At 40.4% G+C, this 27,989-nt stretch overlaps 3 protein-coding genes across 5 annotated transcripts; 2 read left to right on the top strand and 1 right to left on the bottom strand.

The window, feature by feature from the left end:
* tmprss13a (transmembrane serine protease 13a) lies at positions 1–12,469 on the bottom strand. The gene is made up of 13 exons (XM_004543688.2): positions 12,299–12,469; positions 7,445–7,619; positions 7,192–7,299; positions 6,477–6,647; positions 6,006–6,132; positions 5,317–5,412; positions 5,184–5,227; positions 3,420–3,582; positions 2,986–3,161; positions 2,222–2,320; positions 823–965; positions 553–705; positions 1–470 (listed from the first exon to the last, which is right to left on the bottom strand). The coding sequence occupies exons 1-13, from the start codon at positions 12,314–12,316 to the stop codon at positions 456–458; spliced, it is 1,488 nt and encodes a 495-aa protein (XP_004543745.1). The 5' UTR covers positions 12,317–12,469; the 3' UTR covers positions 1–455.
* A 186-nt stretch (positions 12,470–12,655) lies between these two features.
* LOC143412466 (uncharacterized) lies at positions 12,656–16,812 on the top strand. 2 transcript variants are annotated; one of them, XM_076873218.1, is made up of 5 exons: positions 12,656–13,537; positions 13,624–14,771; positions 15,906–16,394; positions 16,489–16,598; positions 16,687–16,812. In XM_076873218.1, the coding sequence occupies exons 2-4, from the start codon at positions 13,847–13,849 to the stop codon at positions 16,581–16,583; spliced, it is 1,509 nt and encodes a 502-aa protein (XP_076729333.1). In that variant the 5' UTR covers positions 12,656–13,537; positions 13,624–13,846; the 3' UTR covers positions 16,584–16,598; positions 16,687–16,812. The 2 variants fall into 2 exon arrangements, with proteins under 2 accessions (XP_076729333.1, XP_076729332.1); XM_076873217.1 differs by having other exon boundaries at positions 15,906–16,598.
* il10ra (interleukin 10 receptor, alpha) lies at positions 16,721–27,670 on the top strand. 2 transcript variants are annotated; one of them, XM_076873216.1, is made up of 9 exons: positions 16,721–16,858; positions 16,966–17,119; positions 21,943–22,015; positions 22,523–22,646; positions 22,881–23,050; positions 23,148–23,293; positions 23,449–23,614; positions 23,916–24,028; positions 24,184–27,670. In XM_076873216.1, the coding sequence occupies exons 2-9, from the start codon at positions 16,967–16,969 to the stop codon at positions 25,090–25,092; spliced, it is 1,854 nt and encodes a 617-aa protein (XP_076729331.1). In that variant the 5' UTR covers positions 16,721–16,858; position 16,966; the 3' UTR covers positions 25,093–27,670. The 2 variants fall into 2 exon arrangements, with proteins under 2 accessions (XP_076729331.1, XP_004543748.1); XM_004543691.6 differs by lacking the exons at positions 16,721–16,858; positions 16,966–17,119 and adding an exon at positions 20,655–21,677 and having other exon boundaries at positions 24,184–27,669.
* The last annotated feature ends 319 nt before the right edge of the window (positions 27,671–27,989 follow it).

Genomic DNA, 27,989 nt, shown 5'->3' with positions numbered 1-27,989 from the left:
TAATGCACAAAATGTTTTGATTTTAATATGGTACACAACAGTTAAAATTGGGTTCCTGGGAGAAAAAAACACCTTCATAATAATTAATCATACACAATCATACATTAATCAACCACAAACTGATTAAGGAAATCTCAGTAGAACCTCAGTAAAGCCTTTCATTGAATTACAATAAGATACAATTGAAAAAAAAATCTGCTTTTAAAGCTCACTTAAATTAAAAATAAGCTTTAGTACACACAAAAGAATAAAATCAAAATTGAAAGACTGAAGTCAGTGCACTGATTAGCTTGTATACATGTGGGTAGTGTAAAATATATTAAATCCATGTGACCTGGGATGAGTATAGATGATGAGCACAACATTAATGAATGTATGTGGGCATTTCTGTCATGCTGCTACTCCCTCAAGACAACTTCATTGGGAGGAAAACACCAGCAGGAGGCAAAGTGATGTCACACCATAGCTCTCTGCAAGAGGCAAAGGAGGAGTTAACATAGAGAAAGCCTTCCCCTTCTAGTTCTTATTTATTCTTTTTGCTTTCACTCTTACATGCATGCTTGTGTAGATCCAGGGCAGAACACTACTGACTCTGGTGTAAACCCCGGGTTTGTTTTTTTCACCACAGCCAGCTCCCCAGCTGGTAATCCCCACCAGGTAAAAGCGACTCTCTCCCTGGCATACCAGAGGTCCACCACTGTCACCCTGGAAAAATATATTATACTTGATTAACAGAAATGTTACTCCAAAGTTTGCTAGATGGTCAAATCCATGCATACTTATATGATTTCTGTTAGCTGTTCCTTAATACTGACTGCTCACCTGACAGGAGTCTTTGCCTCCTTCGAGTTTCCCAGCACAAAGCATATTATTGGTCACCAGACCTCCATAAGCATCACGACTGTTACACACCCGTGTATCAATGATGTCCACACTCACTTCCATCAGATCCTTCGAGACAACACCTTTAAAAAAAAAAGAAATAACAAAAAAACGTCATTGTTTCCTTTCCATGGCAATATAATACCCCACAATAGTAGCTTGATGTAAAAATTATACATTATTGTGAGTTGCACCGTCTAAGCAACAGAAATTGTGCATTGTTTGTTTTCTTCATTTTTCTTCAGTTTTTATGATTAATAATTTCGCAGTCTTTTGTTTATTGATTGAGAGTTGTCACCCACCCATCAGTCGTTAACATTATTTTTTCAAGCATATTTTTCATCAGATGATTATATAGACAACAGATACTGGTTACTTTCTCATCATTCCCTGATGTTGCTTTCTTGTAATCCTTCCCCAGTCTTTCTCAGCTTGCAGATTTTTTTTTTTGTTGTTTTTTTATTGCATCAGCAATGTTTAATAGTTTGCCTTTCACTGAGGAGTGGCTTCCGTCTGGTCATTCTGCCTTACAGGCCTGACTGGTGTAGTGCTGTAGAAATGGTTGTTCTTCTAAAAGGTTCTCCTATCTCCACAGAGCAAAGATGGAGCTCTGTCAGAGTGATCATTGGGTTCTTGGTCTCCTCCCTAACTAAGGCCTTTCTTTCCCAGTACCTCAGACTGGCCAGACAGAGCCCTGATGGTTTCAGACTTCTTCCATTTATGGATGATGGAGGCCATTATGCTCACTGGAACCTTTAATGCTGCAGAAGTTTTTCTTTTTCTTTTTTTTCTGCACCTTTCCCCAGATCTATACCTCCATACAATTCTTTCTCAACAATTCATTAGCACCATCAACTATGGGACCTTATATAGACGATGTGTGCTTTTCAAAATAATGTCCAATCTACTGAATTTACCACAGATGGACTTCAGTCATGTTGTAGAAACATCTGACATATTTTGAGTGCCATAGCAAAGGCTGCGAATATTTATGCTCATGTTTTTTTTTTTTTTTTGTTCTATCAATGCTTTGGGTGGGTGCTAACTTCCTACAATTTAAGGCTTTAGTTTCAGTGAGTAAAATGGCTAAACGTCACTCATAGACCAAACCTAAACTTTTAAAGCCTTATCTACAGTAAAACAATCAAACACTACTGGAAACAACAGCACTTAAACATGTAATGCAGACGCAAGGCAGACTGTATTGCCCAACACATTAGTATGGAAATCATGGGAATTCAGTAAAATAAATTACATTCATGAATAACTAAAACTTGGTCATTTGCTAGATTTCTAGTCTAGATTTCTAGATACTTAACATTTCTGAATTTCTGCTTACCTGAACCGGCCTGTGTGGTGCCAAAACCCGAGGTCCAGCACTGAGTTCCTTGGACAAAGTTCTGGTTATATGCTGGCAGACAAGCAGGCTGAACTTTATCTGGTTAACACAAAAATATGTATTTAAATTTTGCCAACACATCAGCCGCCTTGTGTGCTCAAAAGGATAGTATTGTAGATAGATCTGTACATATACGGTAAAACAACTTCACTATGTAAAGCAGATTAACAGTTTGACTGTGAACTCACAGGCTTTCAAAGCTCAGACTGAGCAGCAAAGGAAATATTTTCATTGCTATTACTATCCTGCACATTGTTTTAGTGTCCTGTTTTTGTTAATAATCTACACAATCTACTGTAGACTATATACAGCAGAGAGTAAGAGAAATACTTATTTGATCCCCTGCTGAATTTGGAAAAACTTTATGTAATGTGTATGGTTGCTTAAAATAAAGCTACCATAAAAATTAAAGACTGTTCCTTTCTTTGAGCAAATTCAGCATGGGATCAAATAATTATTTCCCCCACTATACTGTGCAGAATATATATGCATAACACTCTCCATAGTGCTATTAAACACAGGTTTCATCATCGAAGGATTTCTGTACTGGATATTTCCATGGAGGAAGCAATTAAATCCTTCACACACTCTGCTTTCCAACATGATGCCCACACACATACTTATGTGATTATTAAAATCTGAACACAGCTATAGAGGTTGGATGACTACACACATTTGTTAAAGAATGTAAAGATGCAACTAACCATTGAAAGTGACTGGGGATGTAAGTTTGAGAAGAACAACATCTTGGTCATTTGTTTTAGTGTTATAGTTCTCATTGACTATGATCTTCTCAACAAAGTACGGAACAGGCAGGTTGTTCAGCGACACCGTTCCACCATATACTCTCCAGTTCTGAGGGGATAGAGCCGAGTTGTCTCTGAAACCCCGAAAAACACTCTTCAATGGACAGCAACAGATTAATGTAGATTTCAGCACAGAATAATTGGCATTATGGTTTTTAAAATGTATGAATTTTGAATTGTTAACTGCAGCTGGACCTTAAAATATCTACAATTACAATGTACAGACTCTAGGAATCAGAGAGTTTATTAAGGTAGACTATGGTCAATTTAAGAGAGTGTGATAAAACATTTACAAAGGTATGTTTGTTTTATTTTCTTTTTTTTTTTGTCACCTTGGGAAACAGTGGGCAGCAGAAAGCACAAAATCAGGGGAGATCAGGACTCCTCCGCAGACATGGGATCCTCTGAACTGTAGTGACAACTGCCAAGGCCAATGACCTATTTTAGCTATGGTGCCACCAATGATCCGGGACGTGGCCTGCTGCTTACCACAATCTGGACAACAATGCAAGGTACCATGCAAAAGAAAGAAAGGGAAACAAAACTATTGTCAGCATACAGTTTTATCCTTGATGAATGCAGAAAAAAATACATTGTATGTGCCAGCGTTGCTGCTGCAGTGCTGTTAGATCTTCATAGGAGTCACAATGTTTTATGTTATCAAGGTCACCTAACAAAACACCTTGTGGCCATAACTTAAGAACTCTTTGAGTAATTTTTACACAACTTTAAACAAGTCTTAAGATTTTATGAGGCCAAATTTTAGCCAGTTAAGTAGCAGAGGGGTTTTCTTAACTGCTTTGATGAGGTCCTAACATCCACTATTGGCCCTGTGCTCACTACCAGAAATTGCAGACCCACCACTGGCACCCTGTGCTTTTCGCAGGTAAGAGCAGGTTCACACTTACCATATCTGAGAGACCTGAAAGGGTCTAGAGAAACCTGTATGTTATGGTGATATGATGGTTTGGAGAACCATATCAATGAGAGGATGAACAGACTTCTGCAGGCTAGACTATGGCCCCCTGACTGCCATTAGGTATTGGGATTAAATCATTGGATCCACTGTTGCACCCTACACTGGTGCAGTGGGTCCTGGGTTTATAGTTCATCATGATCTATAGAAATCTATAGAAATCTGGAATCGAAGGTATGGCAATCTGGAGATGTTATTGAAGCTCAAGTTACTTTGCTTTGGCCTTCAGGTCATCTGTATTTTGGGGGTTTTCTTCCTCTTAAATGTCTAATAGATTCTCTTTGGGATTCAGATCAGACCGGTTGGCCAAATGCAGTAATGATTATCAGCATTCTGATCACGATTGGTAAACCATTTAGCAGTAGTTATGGCATTGTGGATAGGTTTTTATTCCGTTAGGAAAAGGAATCGCCAACTAGAAATCAAGTCCTCATGAAGTTCTCTCTCCTGGTATATGGCTGCATTAACTTTTGATATGATAAAATATCACTGACATGATTTGGTGCCCCAAATCATCATAGACAGCAAAAGCACACAGGACTTCAAACACTTTGGATTCTGTCTCTGTCCTCTCTTTCCTCCAGACTTCAGGACCTTGATTTACAAATGAAATGCGAAATGCAATTTGATCTTTTAAAAGGACGTTGGACATAAAGTCCAGGTAAGACATTTTTGATATTGTTTCTCACATTCCTAATATCAAGATGTATTTGGTGGCTCTTAATGCTAAAATAGCAGCCTCTTTCCCAAATTCAAAGCTCTGCCAAGTTCTTTGACAATCCTTTCAAAGCTTCATCTTGCCTGTTAAAGTTAGCCTTTTCAGCAGTGACCTTCTGTGGCTCACCCTCCTGGAGGTTGTCAGTTATCATCATCTGAATAACTGTACAGCCAGCAATCATCCCCATGATTGCGACCGTGTGTACTGACCAAAGCTATCAAAAATTCTAACAGAAAAATGCTTGAACCTTGAAATTTTCAGAAAATGATTCAGATACTTTTGTTAGTATTGCACTGGCTAATAACTGCATTTCAGTCATAGGTACTGGGTGTAAGGCAGACATAGAAAAAGAAATAAAAAGTGTGTGACATATGACTGTAGGAACAGATGGAGGCTCCTTACCCACACACTGCAGGGAGACAGTCTGCTTGTTCGGACAGGGAGAACTGCATGTTGCCACAATAAGGGAAACATGTTAAAATGGGTACATGCAGTCAACCAATGCTAATGTTGTTAACCAACAAATCATATGTACCTGACATTTACCCGAGCCTGGATTGGAGCAGATCTTTTACTGTTGTTCAGTGTTAAACCTGTGGAATCTGATTGAATTGTAGCTGTCATATAGACGCTGGAGACAGAGAGAAAAATGATTAGATAAACGTGCACATATAGAGACCATTTTCTGCAGTCAATATCTGAGTGAATCTGTAAACTAATTGCGCTTCTATCATACTGAGATGCCCCACTGGTAGTCATTCCTGTGGAGAATCAATTCAACCCTAAACACAGCAGCAGATCAGGTGATGTTTCATGAACCTCTGTGGGTAATTACAGGTTGGGGTTTGAAGCCCACGTGTTTAAGGGCTGTTGTTGAAATCGACCCTTCCAAATGACAAGCTAAATCACTCATTCATGAAGCCCGTGCTAGGTCTAAATGATGATAGATAATGGTAAGATATATTATGAAGATTACCTTTGATCCAAATTTTTTCTCAGCTGCCTTTAAACTTTTTAGCCTTTATTTATATAGGGCACTAGAGAGAAGACAGCTAGTAAAGGGCCTCAGGGTGTATGCAAACCCAGGCCTCTGCAATGGTCTGGGTTGCCTGTTCTACTGAACTATACCAGCACCCAGCTATCTTTAAACTTTTTTATACATGATGTTCAATACATTTTAGGTGAGCTATGACAATAATAGGCAGGGTAAAGTGGTGATCATACTTTCTGAATCCTTGCCGCTTGCAGATCTGCTTGGCTTCATTGTCATCCCACCCTTGGTTACACACTGGTAGGAAGCGGCCATCTGTGGCTGTTCTGACCTGCAGACTGTTTCCCTCACCAAACCTCACTGGAGAAGTAATAACAAGAAGGGATAACAAAAAGAATACACCTTAAATCTCCTAAGTCCATTATGTGCACATGTGACTATTAGGCAATTTTAGCTTTCATTTTGCAGAAAATGTTTAATTTGCCAAGACCGTTCTTGTGCATTCTTCTAATATATTTACCTTGTTGTTAGGCATTACATAGAGTGTATAATATGAATAAAGCCAATACAATTATACATGATTCAGATTTAAGTTGGATCCCCTAAGAATTCTTACATATATTGATACATATTCCTTCCATAGATTATTATTGTTATTTTCCAATCCTACTTCATCTTCTTTCTTTATGAGTGTGCTGATTTACCACAGTATGCTTCGTCAGTGCCATGTTGGCAGTCCTCTTTTCCATCACAAATTACAGTATTGTTTGGGCAGTTGTCCTTTGGCAAAACTGCACTTTGGGTTTTCTCATCATTGCTCCCATCATGCTCATCGTAGTGGATCGCTGATGTTGCTCTCCTGGTGCCGTACACAACTGTGGTTGGAGAGTATGTAGTAATGATTTTAAAGTAAGTAGAGGTAGAGTGTGCCATTATTGTTATCCTTCACACAAACAAAATAATGAAATAAAATAAGAACAGTAATATGCATCTTAAAACTGACTTTCCATCTCACTTAATAAATATCAGCAACTATTTATACGTACTCCAGTTAACATAAATGATTTTCAAAGTGAGCACCGCATGCAACGGACCACACAGAGAAAACATTTTGTCAGTGCCAACAAATCTCTGTGGAAGTAAAAAAATTCATATAATTCCATTCCATTTTTATTTATAGTTGCAAAATAATGTGTTATATACTGGTAATGACATTTAATAACTGAGTTTATGCTTCATACTGTTTTTAAATACCAACATACACAAAAATGAGCAAATGAAAATAGATAAATTCTTACACTCTTAGGACCACAAGGGCACAAAAATACTGTAAGTAACTGAGATTCACATGCAGATACAACAGGTTCAAATAACTTAGTTCACAAGTTTTGATGACACTGTTCAGTGATCAAAGTATACCTCCAAGCCAAATGGCCACCCCCAGCAGAGCAAGCAACAGTAGGACTGACACCGACACACCAATGCACCTTTTCTTGCTCTCACAGCATCCCTTTTTCTTCTTTGGAACTAAACACAGTCAGAACAAAAGCATATAGTGACACACATATTAATGATCGTTGGAGCGACTCTGACTCAGCATTTATTTTGTTTGTACATTTGCAATACGTGGATTTTATTCCTAGAAAATATGGGAGGAGCGGGTATAACTCACTTGTGATGGGCTGTGAGACTTGGGGAACAGCCACAGATGATGGATACCGAGGGATGTAACGTGGCTGGGTTGGGGGCATCATCCCTGGACCGAAGCCATACACCACCTCTTCATAAGACCTGAGGGGTGGCTGTGTGTGGACAGCAACAGAGTAGTAGGGAGGAGGGGGGGTGCCCTAAGAGAAAAAGACAAAAACAATGAGGGCAAAACAAATACTCTGCAAGATTTCAAAGATAAAATCTCTAACTGGAATAACAAACAATGTCATGTGAAGTCTATGTCCAATATTATGTAATCACTCCTTGGGCACAAGATGTTGTTTGTTTGCTTTCTATGTTTGCTCATCTTGAGAGTAGTTTTATTTTAATGGGGAGAACCTGAACGTTCTGAATTTCAACCAAATTAAATCAAAGTTATTAATTGTTTTGCATGTCAATGAGGGAAATTAGTATTTGGTCCTCTACAGCCTAGCTAGAAACCTGACTCTGACCACCACCATGTGCAAGACCATGGTCAAGGTCATGCAGGGGCATAGCCAGAACTCACTCATATAGAAAATCTGTGGAGAGAGCTGAAGTTTCAAATTGCCAAGCAGCAGCCAAGAAAACTAAAGGATTTGATTCTGTAAAGAGAAGTGGGCCAAAGTGGGCCTTCCTGAGATAAGTAAAAACCTGGTGACCCCTGTGCTTGCCAACAAGGATTTTTCCAGTACTAAGTCATGTTCTAAGGCATATATATTAGGTATAATATATACAATTAGACATACATGAGCTAAAATGGTAAATCATCCATATGTGTTTCTTGTTGTTAAGACTCTGCACATTTGTGGTTGTCAAGAGTCTGCATGTAACCTATTGTCCTCCATGATATCCAAACACTGTTATCAAGTCTACACCAGCTCAACAACCTTATAGGCACAAAGAAAGAAGTGATGTATCCTGGCAACAGTGTCTAACAGATCAGATTTAGGAGTATGTTCCTCATTTCTCAGTGATATCGTCTCTGCTAGTAGCCATATCAAGAATTTCAAACAAAGGTCTTAATCCATATTTGGAGACTTGCATGGGACAAGTTGGTGCAAAATGATAGTGGGAAAAATGCACCTAAGAACAAGTTTGTTCGCTGGGTTTTTCTTAGAGGAATAAGTGGCTCAAATACTTTAATCCACATGGGTTAAAGGTCTACCATGTGTTCATTGGGAGTGACTCATGGCACAGACTACTGACTAGTTAGATAGCCACCTTAGTAAAAGAATGGTGTCTAAGCAGCTGTCAGCCGTAGTGCGTTTCCCTACTGTATCTACCAAATAACTGGTTTTGGTATCACTTCGTTGTTAGCAAGTGTTACTTTAATAAGTTCTCCCAAAAGTGTTGGAGGTTAATCTGGGCAAAACAAGGATGTTGCAACACTTTCTAATGCATTTTTTCTTTTTGTTTGTTTTAAGAGGGTGTGGTATTGTTTTTGGTCAACAAAAAAGTTCCAGTAAGCATTTGTCAACCTTAGGGTGTCATTGACTGGAATCACTGCATATAACAATATCTCTCTGATTGCCTTTCTACTACGGAACAATCCAGCAATCCAGCACCCTAACACTGACCCGGTGTCTCGTTTTCTTTTTTCCTAAGATGATAAAGTTAGTCTGTGGGCCATACCTCCCCATTTTTATCAATTATTAACAATGATCACCCCTGGCCCCCATCCCACACTTTGAGAATCACTGCACCAACACATGCTGTGTTTATTCTGAAAGGAATTTGGCCTGTGCTGCTAGTGTTTCAGTGTCACATGCACCATTTCCTTGAAATAGTGTGCAATGGCATTTTAGGTATGTTTTCTCTTACTGGCTAGGTGATTCAGGTGATTCTGCTACCCAGTCAGGAGCAGTAAAAAACCCTGTGAGTGTGCACAATGGACTATAATTGCCATAGGTGTAGCACTTGTGTAACATAGCATGGTGTTCATTGCCCATTGTTTCGCTTTAAAAGATGTTTGTCTATTTTTTGTCAGGGATAAATCTGAATCTGTTGGTTGAAGAAAACCCTTTTTTCTTTGTTATTTAAAATATTATTTTTTTCAATTGAATTCGGTCATAAATAATGTTGAATCTTAATTAAGCTTTAAAATTAAGATACATTTATTTATTAGAAGACTGCACTGGTTATAGACTGCAATTTTGTTTTAGAGCAAACAAGTTAAAAAAGATTCATCCTCATGTGTTCACACCAGGTATGCAGATAGAGTCAATCTTTACCTAGTTATATGGTTACAAAGTACTTAAAGTCTTATAAATTATGTCCACTGTGCTAAATCAAATTTGGGCAGAAAAATGTGAATTTGATTTGTTATTTTCTTCATCAATAACAGCATGATCTTTGGTTTTAAACCAAGTTTTCTGCTGATTTCTTCAATATTCATGTTTTCTTGTTTTAATGACAAATGGTCTGATTAATTTATTAGATTAATTTCACCGGAAATTAATCTAATAAGAATAACAACACTGGTCAACAAGCATTTTCCTTCTGAGACTCTTTCACCTGTATTTTAGCAGATTTTACTGGCTGACACCAAACTGGAAAATTATGTTCCAAGTACTCGCCAACTTCGATGATGTTTCAGCATTTAAGAAATAAGTTTGGTCTCAAGAAAAGTAAAAACAAAGTTAAGGAAAGCATTTTTGCTGGTCCTGAAATCTGCGAACGGATGTTTGATGATTGGTTCCGAATGAAACTGAACCCAGCTCAACTAGGTTGTGCAGAATTTTCTTAGCAGTCACAGAGGAAAAAGTTTTGCTGAGCTTGTGGATAACACACTGAAAGTGTGTGAACTACTAAGATTTTCCCATGCTCATTGCTGGAGCATGGCTCATGGATTTTATCAAAATAAAAAGCCAATATCAACTCTTGGTCCCTAAAAAGACAAACAGATATGCTGTACAAGTGAAAAACCAAGAGCTAAATTAACAGAGATTTGCTTTAACATATCTCTAGGAAACAAATTAAAACAGTCTTGGCAGAAAATAGCTACAATTCCAAACATTGTGTTGATATATTGATGTTCAGCAGTATCAAAACATGAGTGATGTGTATGTCACAAACCTGACACGCAAGCTTTAATTTGATTACATATCTGAAATCACTGTAAAACAATGGATAAAGACCTGGAATTTCCTACTAGCAAATAAAAATATATTTTGTAGATCAGTCTAATGAGGCAAACCTTCTACTGGTGCCTGGTTGTGTCTAAAGGTAACAAAATCTACCAACCAACATGTCACTAACTTACATGTGAAACTATTTTCAGCTAAACTAAGCAAAAGTATTTTTGTACAGCAATTAAAACGTGTGCTAATTTTAGTACTGTGCTCTTTATGCGACATGTGGGAACGCAGCTGGTGATATCAACGTTTGCAAATGCTAAATGCTCTGTGGCTGTACCTGTTTGAACACAGCATGCCTTAATCACCTGTTTCCATTATCAACTAAGCCTCTGTAGAAAGTCATACAATGTGAAAAAACAAGTTTCTGATGAGTCATTTGACCTCCTGACATTCTTATAGCATGAAAGAGAAACATTTGTTTGTTTTCACATACATACATACATTATTTAAACAGTTTTTGTCACGTTGTAAGTGATTTCAATCCTGAAACTGCTGCTATGAGCAGTTTGCAGTTTGTGTATGAACCGCACCAAGAAATTGAGAAAAAATAAGATGTGCTATTAGGGTAGGGTCACTGGTAAATAACCCTTAAAGAAATACTTTCCTTTATGCAGTCTAAATTTTGGGCTTGACCATTGCCTTTCCTCAGCTGTTGAGACCTTTTTCTAATATCAATGTGATCACACTTCCATAAACTGGGGAGACGAGCATATAGTTCTCAAAATTTAGATTTGCTATTAAACCTGTTTCAAGTTAAGTTCAGTAAAAGTGTGAAACTGTGAAGGCAAGCATTACTCACCAACAAAGATGTATAGTTTTTTTTTTTTAAAGACCTATAGGCAGCATAAACCTTACTTTATTGTAATCAAATGCCTTAGCAGAATTAGGTGGAGGTATAGTCATATTTCTCAGCATAGTGCACACGGTCATATTTCACAGTTTGCTCTCAAGCTATTATTATAAATAAAAGGTGGAAAAATTAGAGGATCTATGCAACACAAAGGACAGCATCACTCACACAAACCATGACATCTAAAATTACAAAATCCATCCATCCATTTTCTTCTGTTAGCACAGTTGAGGGTAAGCTACAACATAATCTGATATAAAATGGTAAACTAAAACTGTCCCCCTTTTTTAATCTGCCAGCCTTGTATGGGCAAAATTAATAATTCTAGATTCAAACACAACATCCAGAACATACAATGAAATGCAGAAAGGTGCAATTACAGGTATCTCTCTCTTTATTTTATCTAAAAAGACAAGAGTTAGTACAATGAAAATGTGAAGTTTAATAACATTATTTCCTCCATCATCACATCAGGAATATACACAATTTCACAGACACAGGGATTTGTTTATGTGTTCGTGCATCTATACCATATCTCTATATTACACAGTCTAAAATTGAATAAAGAATACAAATAATTGCCCATATAGACTATATAAGCCAAGACAGAAAGCCTCTATAACACCTGAAGGAAAGTGAAGTCAAATCTTTCGCTCTGTAATCTCTTTACTGAACAACATTCTTCAGCCTTCTGAAGAATGCAACATATACTCACAAGCAACACAGTTCTCTAAATTCAAAACAATGCAAACTGAAGCAGAAAACACAGCCATCATTCAGGTGAACAGTAATTAAGTGGGAAGTTTGACTATTGAGTGAATACACGCCAGCAAGAATCAGAACCTACCGGGTCATGTTTATCCATTGGACTCAGGAAAGCAAAGTGTGTAGAGTGGAGGTGAGAGCAGGTGGGTGGAGCTTTTTCAGTGCAGGTTTACACAGTCTGGAGCATGGTGGTGAAACATTAAGCACGTTTGTTCTCCTTCCTTTCGTCTCCTCTGCTTTTTACTCAACTGTGTTTCCCACTCAACTTAAACCAAGCAATAGGTAGGTAGGCCTATCTTCCCCCTCCCATCGTAATACCGCCCATGTAAATCCTTCCTTCTTTGCTTCACAGAGACGGGCGTGTCCAGTGCACCAATATCCTACCTGTCAGACCAGTTTTGTAGCAGCAGCATACTGAGATTGATTCACAGTATGAAGCTCAAATAACCTAAGCTGAGCTGTCAGGGCCCTGGACTCAACTGGCCTCTTCTTCCAAGAGTATGACATGATTTCTTTTTCAATCTGGAATTCATGGATGTAGAATTCACCACAGTGTATTTAAACCCTGGAGACAAGCAGACTGCCCGGCCCCACAACAACAGAGCAGCCCATCAGCCTGGACCCCGAACAGACGACCAGCTCCTCCTGGCTATCTGGTCGTCTGGTCCATGACTTCTCTTGGAAGACAGCATCTCGTTCTTGGCTGGGGAAGAGAAACTCTGGGCCTTCTTTCTGACTGTAGCGTCGAAGCACCAGTCAGTGTATTCCTTCAGAGCATCCAAATTCTCCTTGTTGTCCTCCAGGGTGTTGGACATTATTATGCAGACATGTGTTGTTGTCTGTCAATTTTCTGGTGTGTTTTAAGCTTCAAAAAGTGTCTGTTTAATCTTTATTCCCCCAAGTCTCCAGCGTCTGACCTCACCTAGCATTTCCGTTCCACCTAGCATCTACCCAGGAAGACTTCTACATTATTAGTGCGATTTCTCCCTCTGAAAAATATAGGGGGGTGGATCGATACAAATATTGATCGTTTATTTGTCAGGATCTGACGGCGCCCTGACCGGTCGACCTGCCAGTGTGTGTATATCTGTGTGCGTGTGTATGTGTCTCTCCTATCGCCCTGTCTTCCCCTCCGGCTCCGCTGAGATGTGTTAGGAGGTAACCTAGCAACAGGCTACCTCCGACCCGGAAGTGCTGTCGCCCGGAGCTGCCACACCTGCAGTCAATCCACCAGCTGCTGCCAATCAACTACTATCTTCAGCAGGGCTACTTAATGGTGTGGCTGAGCGACAGACAGCGCTGGAGTATTGCACTAAGCCTGGTAGTGTTTTCGAGTCGCTAACGTTATTGAAGTGCTGTCTGATCTTCGTACTCATTCTGCTGTCGTGTGTGTGTGTGTGCACCCAGGGATTGACGGAGGATTTACGGACACTAAGGAAGCACTTGGAGGAGAGACGGGCACTCACTACCACGCACGGGCTTACACGGAAGGAGGGACGCACTATCACCATTGTTGCACATTTGAACTGTTGTCACCTTGCTGCACTGTAAATAAATGCACTGTCATTATTTCTGAGCTCCGCGCCTGAGTCCACTCTTTAACAACCGTGACAGAATACTCCAGCCAGCCATGGACTCAGCGGACTCAAACCCAGTTCAACGAGAGCTCTCCGTTCAGGGCGAAGTTTTGGACCGCCATGAGAGCATGATGAAACACATCATGACGGAACAAACAGCGATGCGACAGGTGCTTGCAAACATTCAAGGTATGTTACTCACCGCGCCCGGCACCTCAGCTAAAAATCCACAACCCACTCCATCAGTAAGTGTGGCTGCAGCTTGCCCACTACCCCCTTCGCCTCCACCACCTCCACCTAGGCGAGAACATACATTACCGGTTCCGGAGAAGTTTGATGGAGATATAACAAAGAGTCGAGGCTTTCTGATGCAGTGTTCATTGATTTTCAGACAACAGACACAGGCTTACGGCTCAGATTGTGCGAAGATCACGCTTATGGTGGAACTGATGACTGGCCGGGCGCTGCAATGGGCACAAGCCGTTTTGAATGTTCAACCGAATATCTCCTACCAGGATTTTCTGACCAAGTTCCTCTGTGTGTTTGATAAAGGAACGGATGCAGATGGCGCTGCTAATCGTTTGTTTACCCTAAAGCAGGGACATAAGAGTGTCGCGGATTTCTCCATTGACTTTTGGATCCTGGCCGAGGAGACGGGCTGGGCAGAAAACGCACTCCGGGGAGCCTTCCTGAACTGCCTAAACGAAGAACTCAAACATGAGTTAGCTACGAAAGAGCTACCTAAACCCCTTAGCACTTTGATTAATATGTGCATTCAACTGGATAATCATATGAGAGAGTTTGGGAGACGGGCAGATGAAGAACGACGGCTGGCAGGAGGCGCCGATGCGCCTACCGGGTTGCTTCCTTCTCACTGGCGAGAGGAAGAAGAAGACCCAGCGGAGGATGAGGAACAGCCGATGCAGCTGGGCCGGGCTTGGTTCGGTGCTTCCCATCGGAGGAGAAGACAGCGCACGGGTGAGTGCTTCGTGTGTGGGAAAAGGGGACACTGGGCTGATACCTGTCCGAAGCGAGTAAAAGACTCCGCCCGCCAGTAGCTGTGGGGATACTGGCGGGTGCTACGGCTAACTCTGTTCCCCATCTCAGTTGTCCGGCCAAGCTGATTTTTCATTCCCTTACTCACTCGTGTAGCGCGCTGATTGACTCTGGAGCTGAGCAGAGTTTTTTGGATGAATCACTAGCTCATAAATTAGCCGTACCCATTGTTCCTCTCCCTGAACCTCTCCAGGTTTCGGCTCTTGACGGCAGCCCTCTGACTACGGTCACTCACCGCACTCGTACCATCACACTCACCCTCTCTGGCAATCACTCGGAGCAGCTCAGTTTGTTTCTTTTTAAATCTCCTGATGCTCCCCTTGTGTTGGGCTATCACTGGCTGCGACAACATAATCCGCAGATCGAAAGGGCCACGGGCCGTATTTCGGGGTGGAGCAGTCAGTGTCACGCTTTGTGCTTGCGCTCCGCGACTTTTGGTGCGACGGTCGCTGGCTCCGCGGAGCCTGTTGCGCCTCCTGATTTGTCTGGTGTTCCGCCTGAGTATCATGACCTGGCCCAGGTTTTTAGCAAAGACAAAGCCTCCTCACTTTCTGCCCCATCGCCCGTACGACTGTGGCATTGATTTGATTCCCCGCACTCCCTTGCCCACCAGTCGACTTTATAACATCTCCAAGCCCGAGCGGGAGTCGATGGAACGGTACATTAATGACTCCTTGGCGGCCAGCATTATTCGACCCTCCACTTCCCCTTTGGGCATGGGATTTTTCTTTGTGGCGAAGAAGGACAGGTCGCTCCGGCCGTGTATCGATTTCCGGGGTTTGAATAAGATCACGATCAAGAACAAGTACCCCTTGCCCTTGCTGGCGTCCGCCTTTGAGCTCCTCCAGGGCGCCACGGTTTTTTCCAAATTGGACCTCCGCAATGCTTACCACCTGATGCGGATTCGTGAAGGGGATGAATGGAAAACAGCATTCAACACTCACCTTGGACATTTCGAGTACCTGGTGATGCCTTTTGGGCTCACCAATGCCCCTGCTGTTTTCCAGGCTATGATTAATGATGATCTCATTAACCACTGTGTTTTTGTCTACCTAGACGACATCCTTGTGTTTTCCCGGAGCCCAGCAGAACATGTGGAGCATGTGAGGCTCGTACTGCAGCGCTTATTGGAGAATCGCCTGTTTGTGAAGGCTGAGAAATGTGAGTTCCATGTTCCAACTGTGTCTTTCCTGGGCTTTGTGGTGGAACAGGGGCGGCTGCGTGCGGACCCAGGTAAGGTCAAGGCGGTGGTTGAGTGGCCAGTGCCCAAGAATCGCAGGGAGTTGCAAAAATTTCTGGGATTTGCCAACTTCTACAGGCGCTTCATTCGCAACTTTGGCTGGATTGCCTTGCCTCTGACTGCCCTTACCTCTCCCATGTTGTTGTTTCAGTGGTCTCTGGATGCTCAGCGGGCTTTCGGTCAACTGAAGGCTCTGTTTTCATCTGCGCCTGTGCTGGTACAGGCTGACCTGGAGCTCCCATTCTTCGTGGAGGTGGATGCTTCCGACTCAGGGGTGGGGGCCGTCCTCTCGCAGCGGGTGGCCGGTAAGATGCATCCCTGTGCCTTCTTTTCTCGCACGCAGAGCGGAATTATGATGTTGGTGACCGGGAGCTTCTCGCTGTTAAAATGGCCCTGGAGGAATGGCGTCACTGGCTGGAGGGGAGCAAGTATCCAGTGGTGGTGTGGACAGACCACAGAAATTTGGCGTACCTCCAGGCTGCGAAGCGCCTTAACGCCCGACAGGCCAGGTAGGCCCTGTTCTTCGCTCGCTTTGACCTTACCATCACTTACAGACCCGGGTCTCGCAACGCCAAGGCTGATGCGCTGTCTCGACAGTTTACGCCTGAGGCCGAGGGCGATGAGAAGGACTTGCCCATCTTGCCTCCATCTTGTTTCGTCGGCGCTTTGACCTAGGAGATTGAGCGGGTTGTGCGGGACACCCAGCGACAGGAGCCGGATCCTGGCACGGGCCCGGAGCGCAAGCTGTTTGTTCCTGCGTCGGCCCGCGGTAAGGTGCTTCAGTGGGCCCACACCGCCCGTTTTGCCTGCCATCCAGGTAAGAACCGCACCGTCTCTTTCCTGCGCCGATTGTTTTGGTGGCCCACTCTGTTGCAGGATGCTGGGGAGTACGTGGCGGCTTGTCCTGAGTGTGCTAAGAACAAGATGCCGACCTCGGCGCCTGCTGACCTCCTACGCCCTTTGCCTGTTCCCATGCGTCCCTGGTCGCATGTTGCTCTGGACTTTGTTACAGGACTGCCTCCGTCCTCAGGTAATACTGCTGTACTCACTATTGTTGACCGGTTTTCCAAGGCTGCCCACTTTATAGCCCTGCCACAGCTTCCTTCTGCTCTGGAGACGGCTCGCCTTCTCACCCAGCATGTTTTTCGGCTCCATGGCATTCCTCGGGACATCGTGTCTGATCGTGGTCCCCAGTTCACGTCCCGGGTGTGGAGGGAGTTCTGTGCGGAACTAGGGGATCAGGTCAGCCTGTCCTCGGGTTTCCATCCCCAGACCAACGGCCAGACGGAACGGGCTAATGAGGTGCTGGAGGCTATGCTGCGCTGTGTAATCTCCTCCAACCAATCGACGTGGAGCGAGCAGCTCGCATGGGTGGAATATGCGTACAACTCCAGTACGTCGGCGGCCACCGGTGTGTCCCCGTTTGAGGCGTCCTTGGGCTATCAACCCCCGCTTCTTTCCATCTCTGAGGGAGAATTGGCCGTTCCATCTGTCCAGCTCCACATGTGGCGCTGTTGGAGAGCGTAGCGCGCCGCCAGAGCGGCCCTCTTGAGAACGGCGGCCCAGAACAAGAGACTGGCCGATCGCTGCCGCGTCCCGGCACCGGACTACCAGGTGGGCCAGCGGGTGTGGCTCTCGACCAAGCATGTTTCTCTCAGAACTGAATCTAAGAAGCTTGCTCCTCAGTTCATTGGCCTATTTCCTGTCCAAACTGTGTTGAATCCAGTGACGGTTCGGTTGAGCCTGCCTCGTAACATGCGAACTCACAATGTTTTTCATGTCTCTGTATTTATAAATGTCATAATAAGGAGGGGTAATGCTATACAAAATTATGAATTAAGTACATGTTAATGATTTACTAATATCTTAACAGTAGTTAATACTTTGACATTATTATAAAGTGCTACCAATTTGAATTTTATGGTAATTATTTCATTGTTTGGGCTTTAAAACATTAAGAAAAATGAAATACTGGTGGCAAACTCACAAGGAACCAAATCGTGGTAATACAAGTAATTTTGGATGTGCGAGAAAGCATTTTTCTCACGAAATTGGTGCCTTTCTGCACAGATGTGGCTCCTGGGTATTTTTGATTTGCACCTGCCAGATTCACTTTATATATGATCTCTACTTCCTCTTGCAGCCACACATTTCTTCACTTGTTCTTTTTTACCCCTTTCAATTTGAAACTAAAACATAATTTTCATCGCTGTTTTCACTTTGACCGTGCAAAATGTATAACTGACAAGTCAAGTCAGGTCGGAATTTATTTCTATAGCAGATTTTAAACAACCTCAATTGTTCTACAGGTTATAAGAGATATACGCTACGCATAAAAATCACTAAATCAAAAATAAATATACACTAAAATCATGAAATGAAAAATACACATAAGTCTGTGTTTGCATAATAAAAACTAGTGAACTCTGCTCAACTAGAACTAATAGCAAGCAAGAATAAGTAGGTTTTAAGCAGTGTTTTGAAACGACTAAGAGAGTGGGTGGCTTTTATGTGAAATGATCGGTTGTTCCTTCAATTAGGAGCCACAAATGAAAAGGCTCTATCACCTCTGCTTTTAAGGTTTGACCTAGGAATATTGAGGAGCAGCTGGAAATGCAGCGACGCAAAAGTCAGTTGAATAAGGTGGTGCCAAACCATTGAGACTCTTGAAAATCTGAAAGTCCCACCAGGCTTCCCACTTGGTTGGGAAATACTGGTAGGTTGGTGAAAATTAAAGAAAAAACTCAAATCTTCCCTACAGTGATGGAATCCAGCAAATGTTTTGCTTTGGGTGGCATTTTGCTGGAGTGTCTTTTGAACTTTTACACTCTTCATTACCCTCCCGATGGAATATCTTTTAAGCAAAAAAAAACTGCTTCTTTTCACCTGTAGAGTTCCAGAGGCTTATAGCATCAATACAACACACAGTGAAGTTGTTATGGCAGCACATACTGGTCTAACACAATGTTAATACCAACTTTGTCTTAGTTGTGGCTTTAATTTTCTCACTCATCTGTAGTTTAGTGTAGTGGATACTATTTCTGCAAACTCTTTGCATCTCTGTTGCTCATCTTTGCTGAACCGTTGTTGAGCATGTTGCATAATATGTATCTTACAAACTGTAAACATGAATGTCTTCACGTATCCTCAGTCATCCAGGCAAGGGAATCACAGGAAGCTGATTCTGTTCATCTGGACGTTGAATTTCCTTCGGGATTAATAAAGTATTCTGATTATGATTATGATTATGAATTTACAGTTTCAGAAATGTTTCATGACTCATCCAGGTGACTTCTTCGGGCTCTGAATGCAAAATCCAGATGAACAGAATCAACTTTTTGGAAAACATGAATGTGAGACATTCGCAAACTGTAAACACAGTTTTAGATCTGAATCTAGATGATTTGTTATACGTCATCTGCCTGTTATCTTCCCCCAAGTTTCCTTTGTTGTGACTCTGCATGACTGTAAAACTGATGCATAAAAGATAATGACCTTAAAGGAAATGTGCTTAAGTGTAATCCAGGTGTTGTAATGTAGATCTATATTATGAGACCTGATGTTCAGCATTTTAATTTGTCTGCTCATTAGTGGTTTATTCATGGCTGATATTAATGAGATACTTAATGATGCACTGAGTTTGTGATACACACTAGAGAGTATATTCACTGTTATGATGCACCTTTTCACACCACTAGAGGGTGATCTTATTGTGCATGAAGCCAAAGGGCACTTATAACTTAAAAAGTGACTTGCAAGAAAGTCCCTGTTCTGAACAACAGCAGTTGATCTTGTGACCTTTTAAAAAAGACTCCCTCCCCCAAAGCTCACATTTAGTCAGCGGCTCTCTGTCCACCTGACATTATCAAATAGAGATGTGGTGTGCTTTGCAGAGACCCTGTTTGCATTTACTGGGAAGTAAAACTAAAACGAAATCACATGAGAGGAGGAGGTGAGAGAACATGGGGGTATATATGGCTAACTTTAAGAGAAAGCTACTTCTCAGAAATGGAAGGCACTCTTTACTAAAGTACATCTAGATAAAAGCTCCTTGAATAAATCAACATCCCAATGTATTTCTCTTTGGTATAATTTAGATATTGAGGTTTGTGCCAGATCCAACCAATCCTCTTTCTCATACAGTTTCAGTGGACTAAGCATAAGTCACATGCAATCACAATAAAAGAAAGAGTGTGGTACTCCCATGGGCACCAGACTCGTTCTCTTGTTGGAAAAACTGGGTAAAGCCTGAAACAGTTTAAAAAGATGAGGAAGGCTAGATGACATTGCAGGTTCAGCAGTCTATGTCCTATTTGTTTTAGGGAACTTATGTTAAGCAGTAAATCAATACCCTTTACACATTTACAGTAACGAATGAGCAGAATCCAGCAGACAGAGGAAGAAAAGTAATTTGTATGTGACGCTTTTAAACCTTGATATGCAGCAGAGACAATGATGGACAGTGAAAAATCTGAGAATTATGCAGGAATAAGTGATTGTTAACGGTTTAACAAGGGGTATTTTTATGAGTCATTTCTTAACCAGAAATCGATATATATCTACCCATAACACACATTACGCCGTCAGCTTTCTTTGTTAATCTGCAAAACAGGAGTAATGAACTGAACTACTGAAATTTTGTGTAGGATGAGGTGTAGAGATAAGGCCTGATAGTCACTGTGGTTTCTTGCGCACATAGATAAAAGTATATACTTTATTCATGTGGTATTTAAAGATATAGGTTGCCTTGCATCCCTCATGTTAGATAATGTAAGTTTCTAAAGAACATGGAAAAATATTGCTGCCTAATCACACATAATAACTCGCATGCCGGCGACATATTAATATGGCTTAATGTATGATGAAGCTATATGCCTGTTATCCACACAAGCTAATGATTTATTCTTATCATCAAGTGAAGTCTGACTTTCAAGATCTTTATTTTTGATTTATTTAAGTGTTAGTACAGAAAAGTAAGCACATTCACCCAAACTGGGGCTATAATCAACATAGATCTTTAGTTGTCTCTGTTCTTCTATCTTCAGCCATGGTTAAGTGCAAAAGAAAAAAAAAGAAACAACATATGCAATGCATCAAACCACAAAGGAGGTCGTGCTGAACAAAGTGTCACAGGAAAAGGTAGACAAAGCCTAAAAGAGGAAACCAGTGATAAGACGAGTTTCCTGAGTTAAAATTTTATATTTGTCAGTGAAAAAACAGAAATTACATAAACAAAAGAGTATACAAAGTGAACTGATAAACACCAGAATGAGTCTTTGATAGTAACTACTGCCTACATTTTAGGGGGGGAGGAAAGTGAAAGGGGAATTCCTGAAAGCTTCCTCTTCTCATATCTGGTGTAGACACACTCCAACTGTGTTTTTTCTGATAGTGCTCAACACTAATTACATTATGAGCCCGGTGAGAGCATGGAAAGGGGAAAAGAAAAAACAAAAGAGGAAGAAAAAGGCTCTCTTGTTGAGAAAGGCAAGAGCAAGCGAGAGATGAAACTAGCAGCAACGTCACGGATATAGTCACAACAGGAAACTCATCATCTGAGAGGGAGGGATGTTAGGCGAGCGACAAAGGTACTTGGTGAGAACTATGTAAATAAAGTCATTTTCGAAAAACAAGGGGCCTCTTCTTCTTCGTACCGCAGATGTGTGGGCAGCACAGTATCAGCAGAAAACAGCTGCTTCCTCCTTGTTAATATTAATCAACAGTTTAGTTTAGCTCTTCTGTACAGTTACACAGAGCCACTGTGGAGGCTGGATGTTTCTGTCGGTGATGATTGGAATAAGGGACTCTGTTGGCGACTACTAACCGGATTCTAACTAAATGGTGTATTTCCAGATACTTGAAATGGATATCAAAGCCAAATTGCTGGGTTTTGTCTTCTTAATGATCTACATGAGCCTTGTGTCAGGTAATTAAAAGCTTTTCTTACGCTCTATTTGTAATCTTACTTAGTATGTCCAGTTACGGAAAAAAGTCACAGTTGATCATTTACTTAAATAACAATTTAAAAATTATTTAGAAGGTACTATATTTTTCCTTCATGATCATTTATAATATTTGTTTTATTTCTATGATCAGATGAAGCCAGTAAATGAGCTGAATGGCAAGAGTGGAAATTCTGTTCCCTTTCCAAAAAACCCAGAGTCACTTAGTTGGAGATCCCATAAATCAAAGCTTGTCAGCATCTTTTTCTTCTTTTCTTGACCACAAGTTTCACACAAAAACGTCTGGCAGTAACACTTTCGGAATATGTTCAGAGGGTTTTACATTACCATTGACTTTATAGCTCATTCCCTATATACAGGAATTCGTGTTTGAAAAAGATATGTGTGTATATATATATATATATATTTTTTTTAAACTTCCATTATTGTAACAGTTAATGTACGTCTTAACCTCTTTTTTTCTATATCAGGAGCCGAGGGCATTCCTGGTCCTGCCAAAGTGATGGTGAATATTTTGGATGGCGATGTAACACTACATTGGGACACACCTGAAGATGCACCTTCAAACTATTACTACAATGTGGAAATGGCAAAGTAAGTTTAACTTACATATCAGTAAGAATCCTATTACAGACTTACAATATGCCAATCTCTGAACTTCCTTATCTTTATTTCTTTTTAATTACATTTTTATTCTCTGTGACTTCATTTTGATTTTGTCTTCAGTTCGTTTTTCAAGCATTTGATGTTAATTGTTTTTCAACTAAGAGTTACTAAACCTTTTTTTAAGTTCATATTTTTATTTTGGTGACTGTTTTCTGTCCTTAGGTACCAAGATGACTGGGCCATGTTGGCAAGTTGCACACAGATTAATGATAACTACTGCAGCCTTAACAGTTTTATAACTGATTTTGAATCTGGCTACAAGGTCAGAGTTCAGCTGGTAGCAGGGGGCGATGAGTCTATTTGGGTTCGTAAGAAATTTCTCCTGAATGAAAGTAAGCACAATTTGTTGTGTTATTTTTAGATTAAAATGCTCTAATTAATAATTCAGACACATAATAAGATTATTTCCTTTCCCTTCTCTGATCATAGGCAAACTGCAACCTCCCTCCTTCACATTGTGGGCTACATTCAGCACTATAACCGTCTCTGTTCACCCAAAACCCATTTTGAAGAAGATTTTTCCTTTTGGTTTAAAGTACACCATCTACCTAGAGGAGAAAGGACAAGATAATAAGGTAGGTTAGGATTAGGTTAAAGCAATAAGGTTTTTACACCTTTTCCGACAACTTCACAATTTAAGACTGGAAAATATAATGATGAATTGCCCTTACTTTTATTATTTAAAGCTTATTTAAAGAAAAAAACAGCTGACTATGTTCTTGCCCTACAGAATACCACGGCATACTTGAAGGATGACATGGAAGAGGATCAGAAGACTACTTTCACTTCTCTCCATTGGGGTAAAGAGTACTGTGTCAGCGTCAAGTTAGAGGGCAGTGGAAATCTCCCCACCAGCAGTGTTTCCAAAAAACAGTGTCTGCTGTTGCCAGAGCAAGGTAAAGAAAAAATGGTAGATTATTTAAGAAGATTATTAAATATGTCACCTATAAATCACATTTACACAGGGCCTGAAAACAGGGATGGCAGCTAAATGCCAAACATTTGAAAATTTTTCAGCATTAAAACAAATCTTAATAAAGCATCTATCGTCCACTGCGTGTGGTAGATTTGATTAGATTTAGATTACACCTTTATGAAGTATCATTGTTAGTATGATAAAAGCTCAGCTATAGCCTTGCTTTTTTTCAGCAAGACACTCACATTTGGTAAATTCTTTGGTGCTTTTGCTCTTTTCAGAGTATTACATTATTGCTGTATCATCCCTATCATTTGTGGGTGGGCTGGCATTAATTGCAGTCATCGCAGTGCTGTGTTACCTGAAACGTCCAGAGAAAACACCTGCTGCACTGGTAAGTACAGTAAACTATAGACAACTGTGCACACTTGTAGTGTCAACTATTTGGAAAACAGAAAAACAGTATTTTGAAAAGAGATCTTACAATGTGCACTAATCCAATGTTTCATAAATCAAATCTAATTTTCTTTTTTCTTTGACTCACCTTAGAAATCCCCTGCTAGTGGCTGGCTTCCACTCTATGTTGAAGATGGGACTGTGGAGGTGGTTACAGACAAAGGATGGTTTCTGTCACCATACAGAAAAGACATGAAAGATGGTGTGAAAGACCCAATCAGTCATCTTACAGTAACAGAGGACAATGAAGAAGAGGAGAGGAGGACCAGCATGGATAGTGGGCTCAGTATGGAGTCTAACTCAAACATTGAAGAGAATCCACCAATGAGACAAGATGACAGTGGCTGTGGAAGCATGGGAGGACCTGAAAGCACAACTAGCAGCCAAACAGATTACCCACTTGAGAATGAGCGGGCTGATTCCATTCGGAAAAGAGAGGACAGTGGGGTGGGTCTGGGCTGCCAGATGATTTCTTGCATTAACCTGGATGGGCAGGACAGTGGGCCTCTAAAAGAGTCTGCTGCTGGAGGCAACTATCGCAGCCAGAGTCCTTCAGATGTGCAGATGCAAGCTTCTGATGATGAGGAAACATTTAAACAGATGCTTCCCAACTTGGTTTTGGCCGAGGTGGTCACGGGCTACAGAGCTGGGCCTCAGTCGTGTATCTGTTCAGGAGCTGGTCAGTGCATTTGGTGTCATCAGCAAGGCCACGATGAAACCAAAGTCATCAAACAATATAGAAAAGTGTCTATTGAAAATGGACTACTTGTAAGCCAATCTGATTTAATAGACTCTTACAAAGGAGATGTTACACATCCAGGTTACTCTAGAGAGAAACAAACTGACACACACATGATGGATGACTTAGAATCAATCTTTCCACTGAGGGATTTTCCTCTGCTGACCTCTCTGTCCCCGCTGCCGTTAATGAAGTGTGGGCAGGACTTCAATATGAACAATGTGTCCCTTTCTCTCTGCGATGTACAGCTGAAAATTGACTGATAAACTGTGAGATGTGACAAAACACTTTATTTAAAAAGAAAAAAAAATCCTGCCACCGCATGTTACAGTGCAATACTGGAGCAATAAACTCACATTTTCTACTTAATGAAACAGAAGCACTAGAGTGAGGTAAAATGTTCCAGTGCCAGAAACTGAAAAAACATGCGGAAATCTTGGGGATAAAACTGAGTGGTTAACAGGCAGTTACTGAACATACTGTAGGAAGGAAACAGAGGTTAGATTACAGAGCTACTGACTGGTAACTGTTGGAAGGAGTCTTGGGAGATTATGAAGACTGAGAAGATTCTAAGAAACGCCCTTTTTAACCCTGTTTCACTGAGTCTATTTACAACTGACTAATGTGTTGTCTGCCGGAAGTGAAACTGTGTGGGGAGCACTGAAGAGAAACGGCTTGATAGTTATGTGCACTTGGACATTTTGTGATTTCATCGCCGCCAACAATGAACTTTATTGCAGTTGCCCACATGAGAATGTTCTTATTTCTCAGCAGTGTGTTTAATTCACACAGTTTCGTAATACTTAATCAATCCACAAACTTTTTACAATAACAAGTGGTTTCACCTTACTTAACAAGCAAACTTTGATATAAAGAGCATTTTGTGTCTGATTCTCTTTCATGTTTTCTTACATGGCAAAATATTTTCATGTTTGTGCTTATAAGACCAGCTACTTCTTTGTTCAATCTATTTATTAGTCTATTTATTTAATGCCTTTGTTGATACATGTGCTACTCATGATTAAAACTTGGACTAGTCTGTAAAATTCATATGTTGCCAAGATTCCTAAAAACAATGCCTAAACCTAGCTAAACAGTGAGTGAAAAGTGGAAAAAGTGAAAGTGGAACATGAAAATATTTTTTGAAAAGAATTATTAAATTAAGTTAAAAAGTCAAACTCTTTTCATTTGAATTTAAGTCTTATCCAGTCACCTGCAAGTTTATGTAGCATTGCAAAGTATTTTGTTGAAAGCAAACGTTTTATCCAATTTAGATTTAAGCGAAGATTATTTTTAGACATTCACAAGTCAGTGAAACCAGCTGACAGACGACATGCTGTTTTCAGAAACTATGACTAAAGAAAACCCAAGGAAAACCCTGAGACAACAAAATGATACCTTCTTTAAAAAACCATTACACAAGACAATCTGTAGGCTACTAGGGATCTCCATATGCAAATTATGTACAGGAACCAGGTCAGTGGTTTTGAAGCTTCTAAACTGAGAAACAAACACTTCCTCTGTCAGGCCTTACCCCATTTCTAAAAAGTCCCGAGAAGAGAATGAATATTGTCAATATGGGTTGATTTCCATACACCAAACACAGCATTAGGGAAATCCTGTGACAAGTATTCTATGTATAAACTGCATACAGGGAAGTAAGACAGTTTCATGCAACTTATCATAATATTTTTACATATACACTGATGATTATTGTAGAACGTTAACATGTTGGGAATTCCTGTGGTAAAACTTTCTTTTTGCGCTCCTACTGTTCCCCTACTTTTTTGAATGTCTGTGCATTCTCCAGGTTGGTAATTGAACTTGAGGGGAACTCCCAATTCAATTACCAAAACTGGAAAAATATTTGGCTAATTTTAAGACAATTAAAATGCAACACAAAACTTCCAAAACTGGGTTTTGTCCTCTGTATGATTTCAAAATATGCCTACACCCACATTAGTTAACAAGGAGAAACATGTCACTTTGTTTCTCCCATTATTGCTAGATTAAATCCTTCTCTGTTGAGAAGTTACTGTACTTACAGTACTAGAGCAAATGCAGGGTTATGGCAGGTATCACAAGAACTATAGTGCAGCTTATGCTTTATCTTATGTTGCCAGCAAAGACTAACATCACAGAAATAAAACACGTTAAAAGAAGAGTCTCTGTTTTCATCTTTTCATCAAAAAACTGAAAAGCCTTCCTCACATGATCGCCAGCTTAATTCCCAATGAAATAACGAAAATATGGAACTGTTCTCCATTTAATAATAAAACACTGTCACTTGAATCACTGAGTCAATAAACTACTATCCTACTATAGAAAATCCTTAACAATACAACTGTTCAGTGCTGAGAATCTAATATTCCTGCAATAAAACAACAGCAAATCTAAATCTGAACCCAAGTAAAAAAAAAGAACAACTTTTATTTACCTAGTTTTGGTGGTGTTTACCAATAAAAACAATAAATATTAAATGTTAAATGTTAACCAGAGTATTGGAACTGTTTCAGAATTACTATTAGAAAAGACAGTTTTGCATGTAATCTTATATTTACTCTTTGCTGACTCATTTTTTGAGACTTGTTAAACTACGTGAAACATCTTTATCTTAAAAAAAAATATCTGAGTGATGTTGTGAAGATATAAGACCTCAATGTCTAAAACCAGAAGGTTTATGCATTGCCCTGGGGTTTCATAGCTGATTTTTGTCAGTTCAGTAATCCATGCATATCCAATGATCAGTGACTGCAAATATCTTCACATGCAAATTTATGTGCAGTCAGTGAAATATTTTGGGCACTGAAAAGTTAATACATTATATTTTCTATTTTAGAGCTTTAGTAGAGAATGTAAGTGTATTGTTGTACAGATATGAAGGTTTGTTTTTACAGTTTGAGTTAAAAACCATCTAAAACTATTTCAGTTGTGAAAAACCTTTGTCTTTTGTGAGATATGACTCATTTTCACTGAATTCAAAAGATGACATTTAATCACCCCCACCTCAGAGAGGTCATTGTTTTTTCAATACATGAGTTAGACAAGGTTCAGTTTCATTATGGGAAATAAAATAATGAGACTATAAGGACTCTACCAACTATCACAAGTATCAGAAAGGAACCATTATGTGCATGTGCATTAGGAGGGAAGTCACCTG

Source organism: Maylandia zebra, linkage group LG14 (assembly GCF_041146795.1).
Source record: "Maylandia zebra isolate NMK-2024a linkage group LG14, Mzebra_GT3a, whole genome shotgun sequence".
NCBI classification, from domain to species: Eukaryota; Metazoa; Chordata; class Actinopteri; order Cichliformes; family Cichlidae; genus Maylandia; species Maylandia zebra.
Note: the sequence above shows the minus strand (reverse complement) of the source record. Positions and strands in the feature narration are given on the sequence as shown.

Coding starts and splice junctions, on each gene's coding strand:
- tmprss13a (XM_004543688.2), bottom strand. Junction 5,413..6,005: donor AAGCGGCAAGGATTCAGAAA/GTATGATCACCA, acceptor CTCTGTCTCCAG/CGTCTATATGACAGCTACAA. Junction 3,583..5,183: donor TGTCTCCCTGCAGTGTGTGG/GTAAGGAGCCTC, acceptor ATTGTTGTCCAG/ATTGTGGTAAGCAGCAGGCC.
- LOC143412466 (XM_076873217.1), top strand. CDS start 13,847: ATGGACTCAGCGGACTCAAACCCAGTTCAACGAGAGCTCTCCGTTCAG. Junction 14,772..15,905: donor GAGGAGAAGACAGCGCACGG/GTGAGTGCTTCG, acceptor TTGTCTACCTAG/ACGACATCCTTGTGTTTTCC.
- il10ra (XM_076873216.1), top strand. CDS start 16,967: ATGCTGGGGAGTACGTGGCGGCTTGTCCTGAGTGTGCTAAGAACAAGA. Junction 23,051..23,147: donor GAAATTTCTCCTGAATGAAA/GTAAGCACAATT, acceptor CTCTGATCATAG/GCAAACTGCAACCTCCCTCC. Junction 23,294..23,448: donor AGAAAGGACAAGATAATAAG/GTAGGTTAGGAT, acceptor CTTGCCCTACAG/AATACCACGGCATACTTGAA.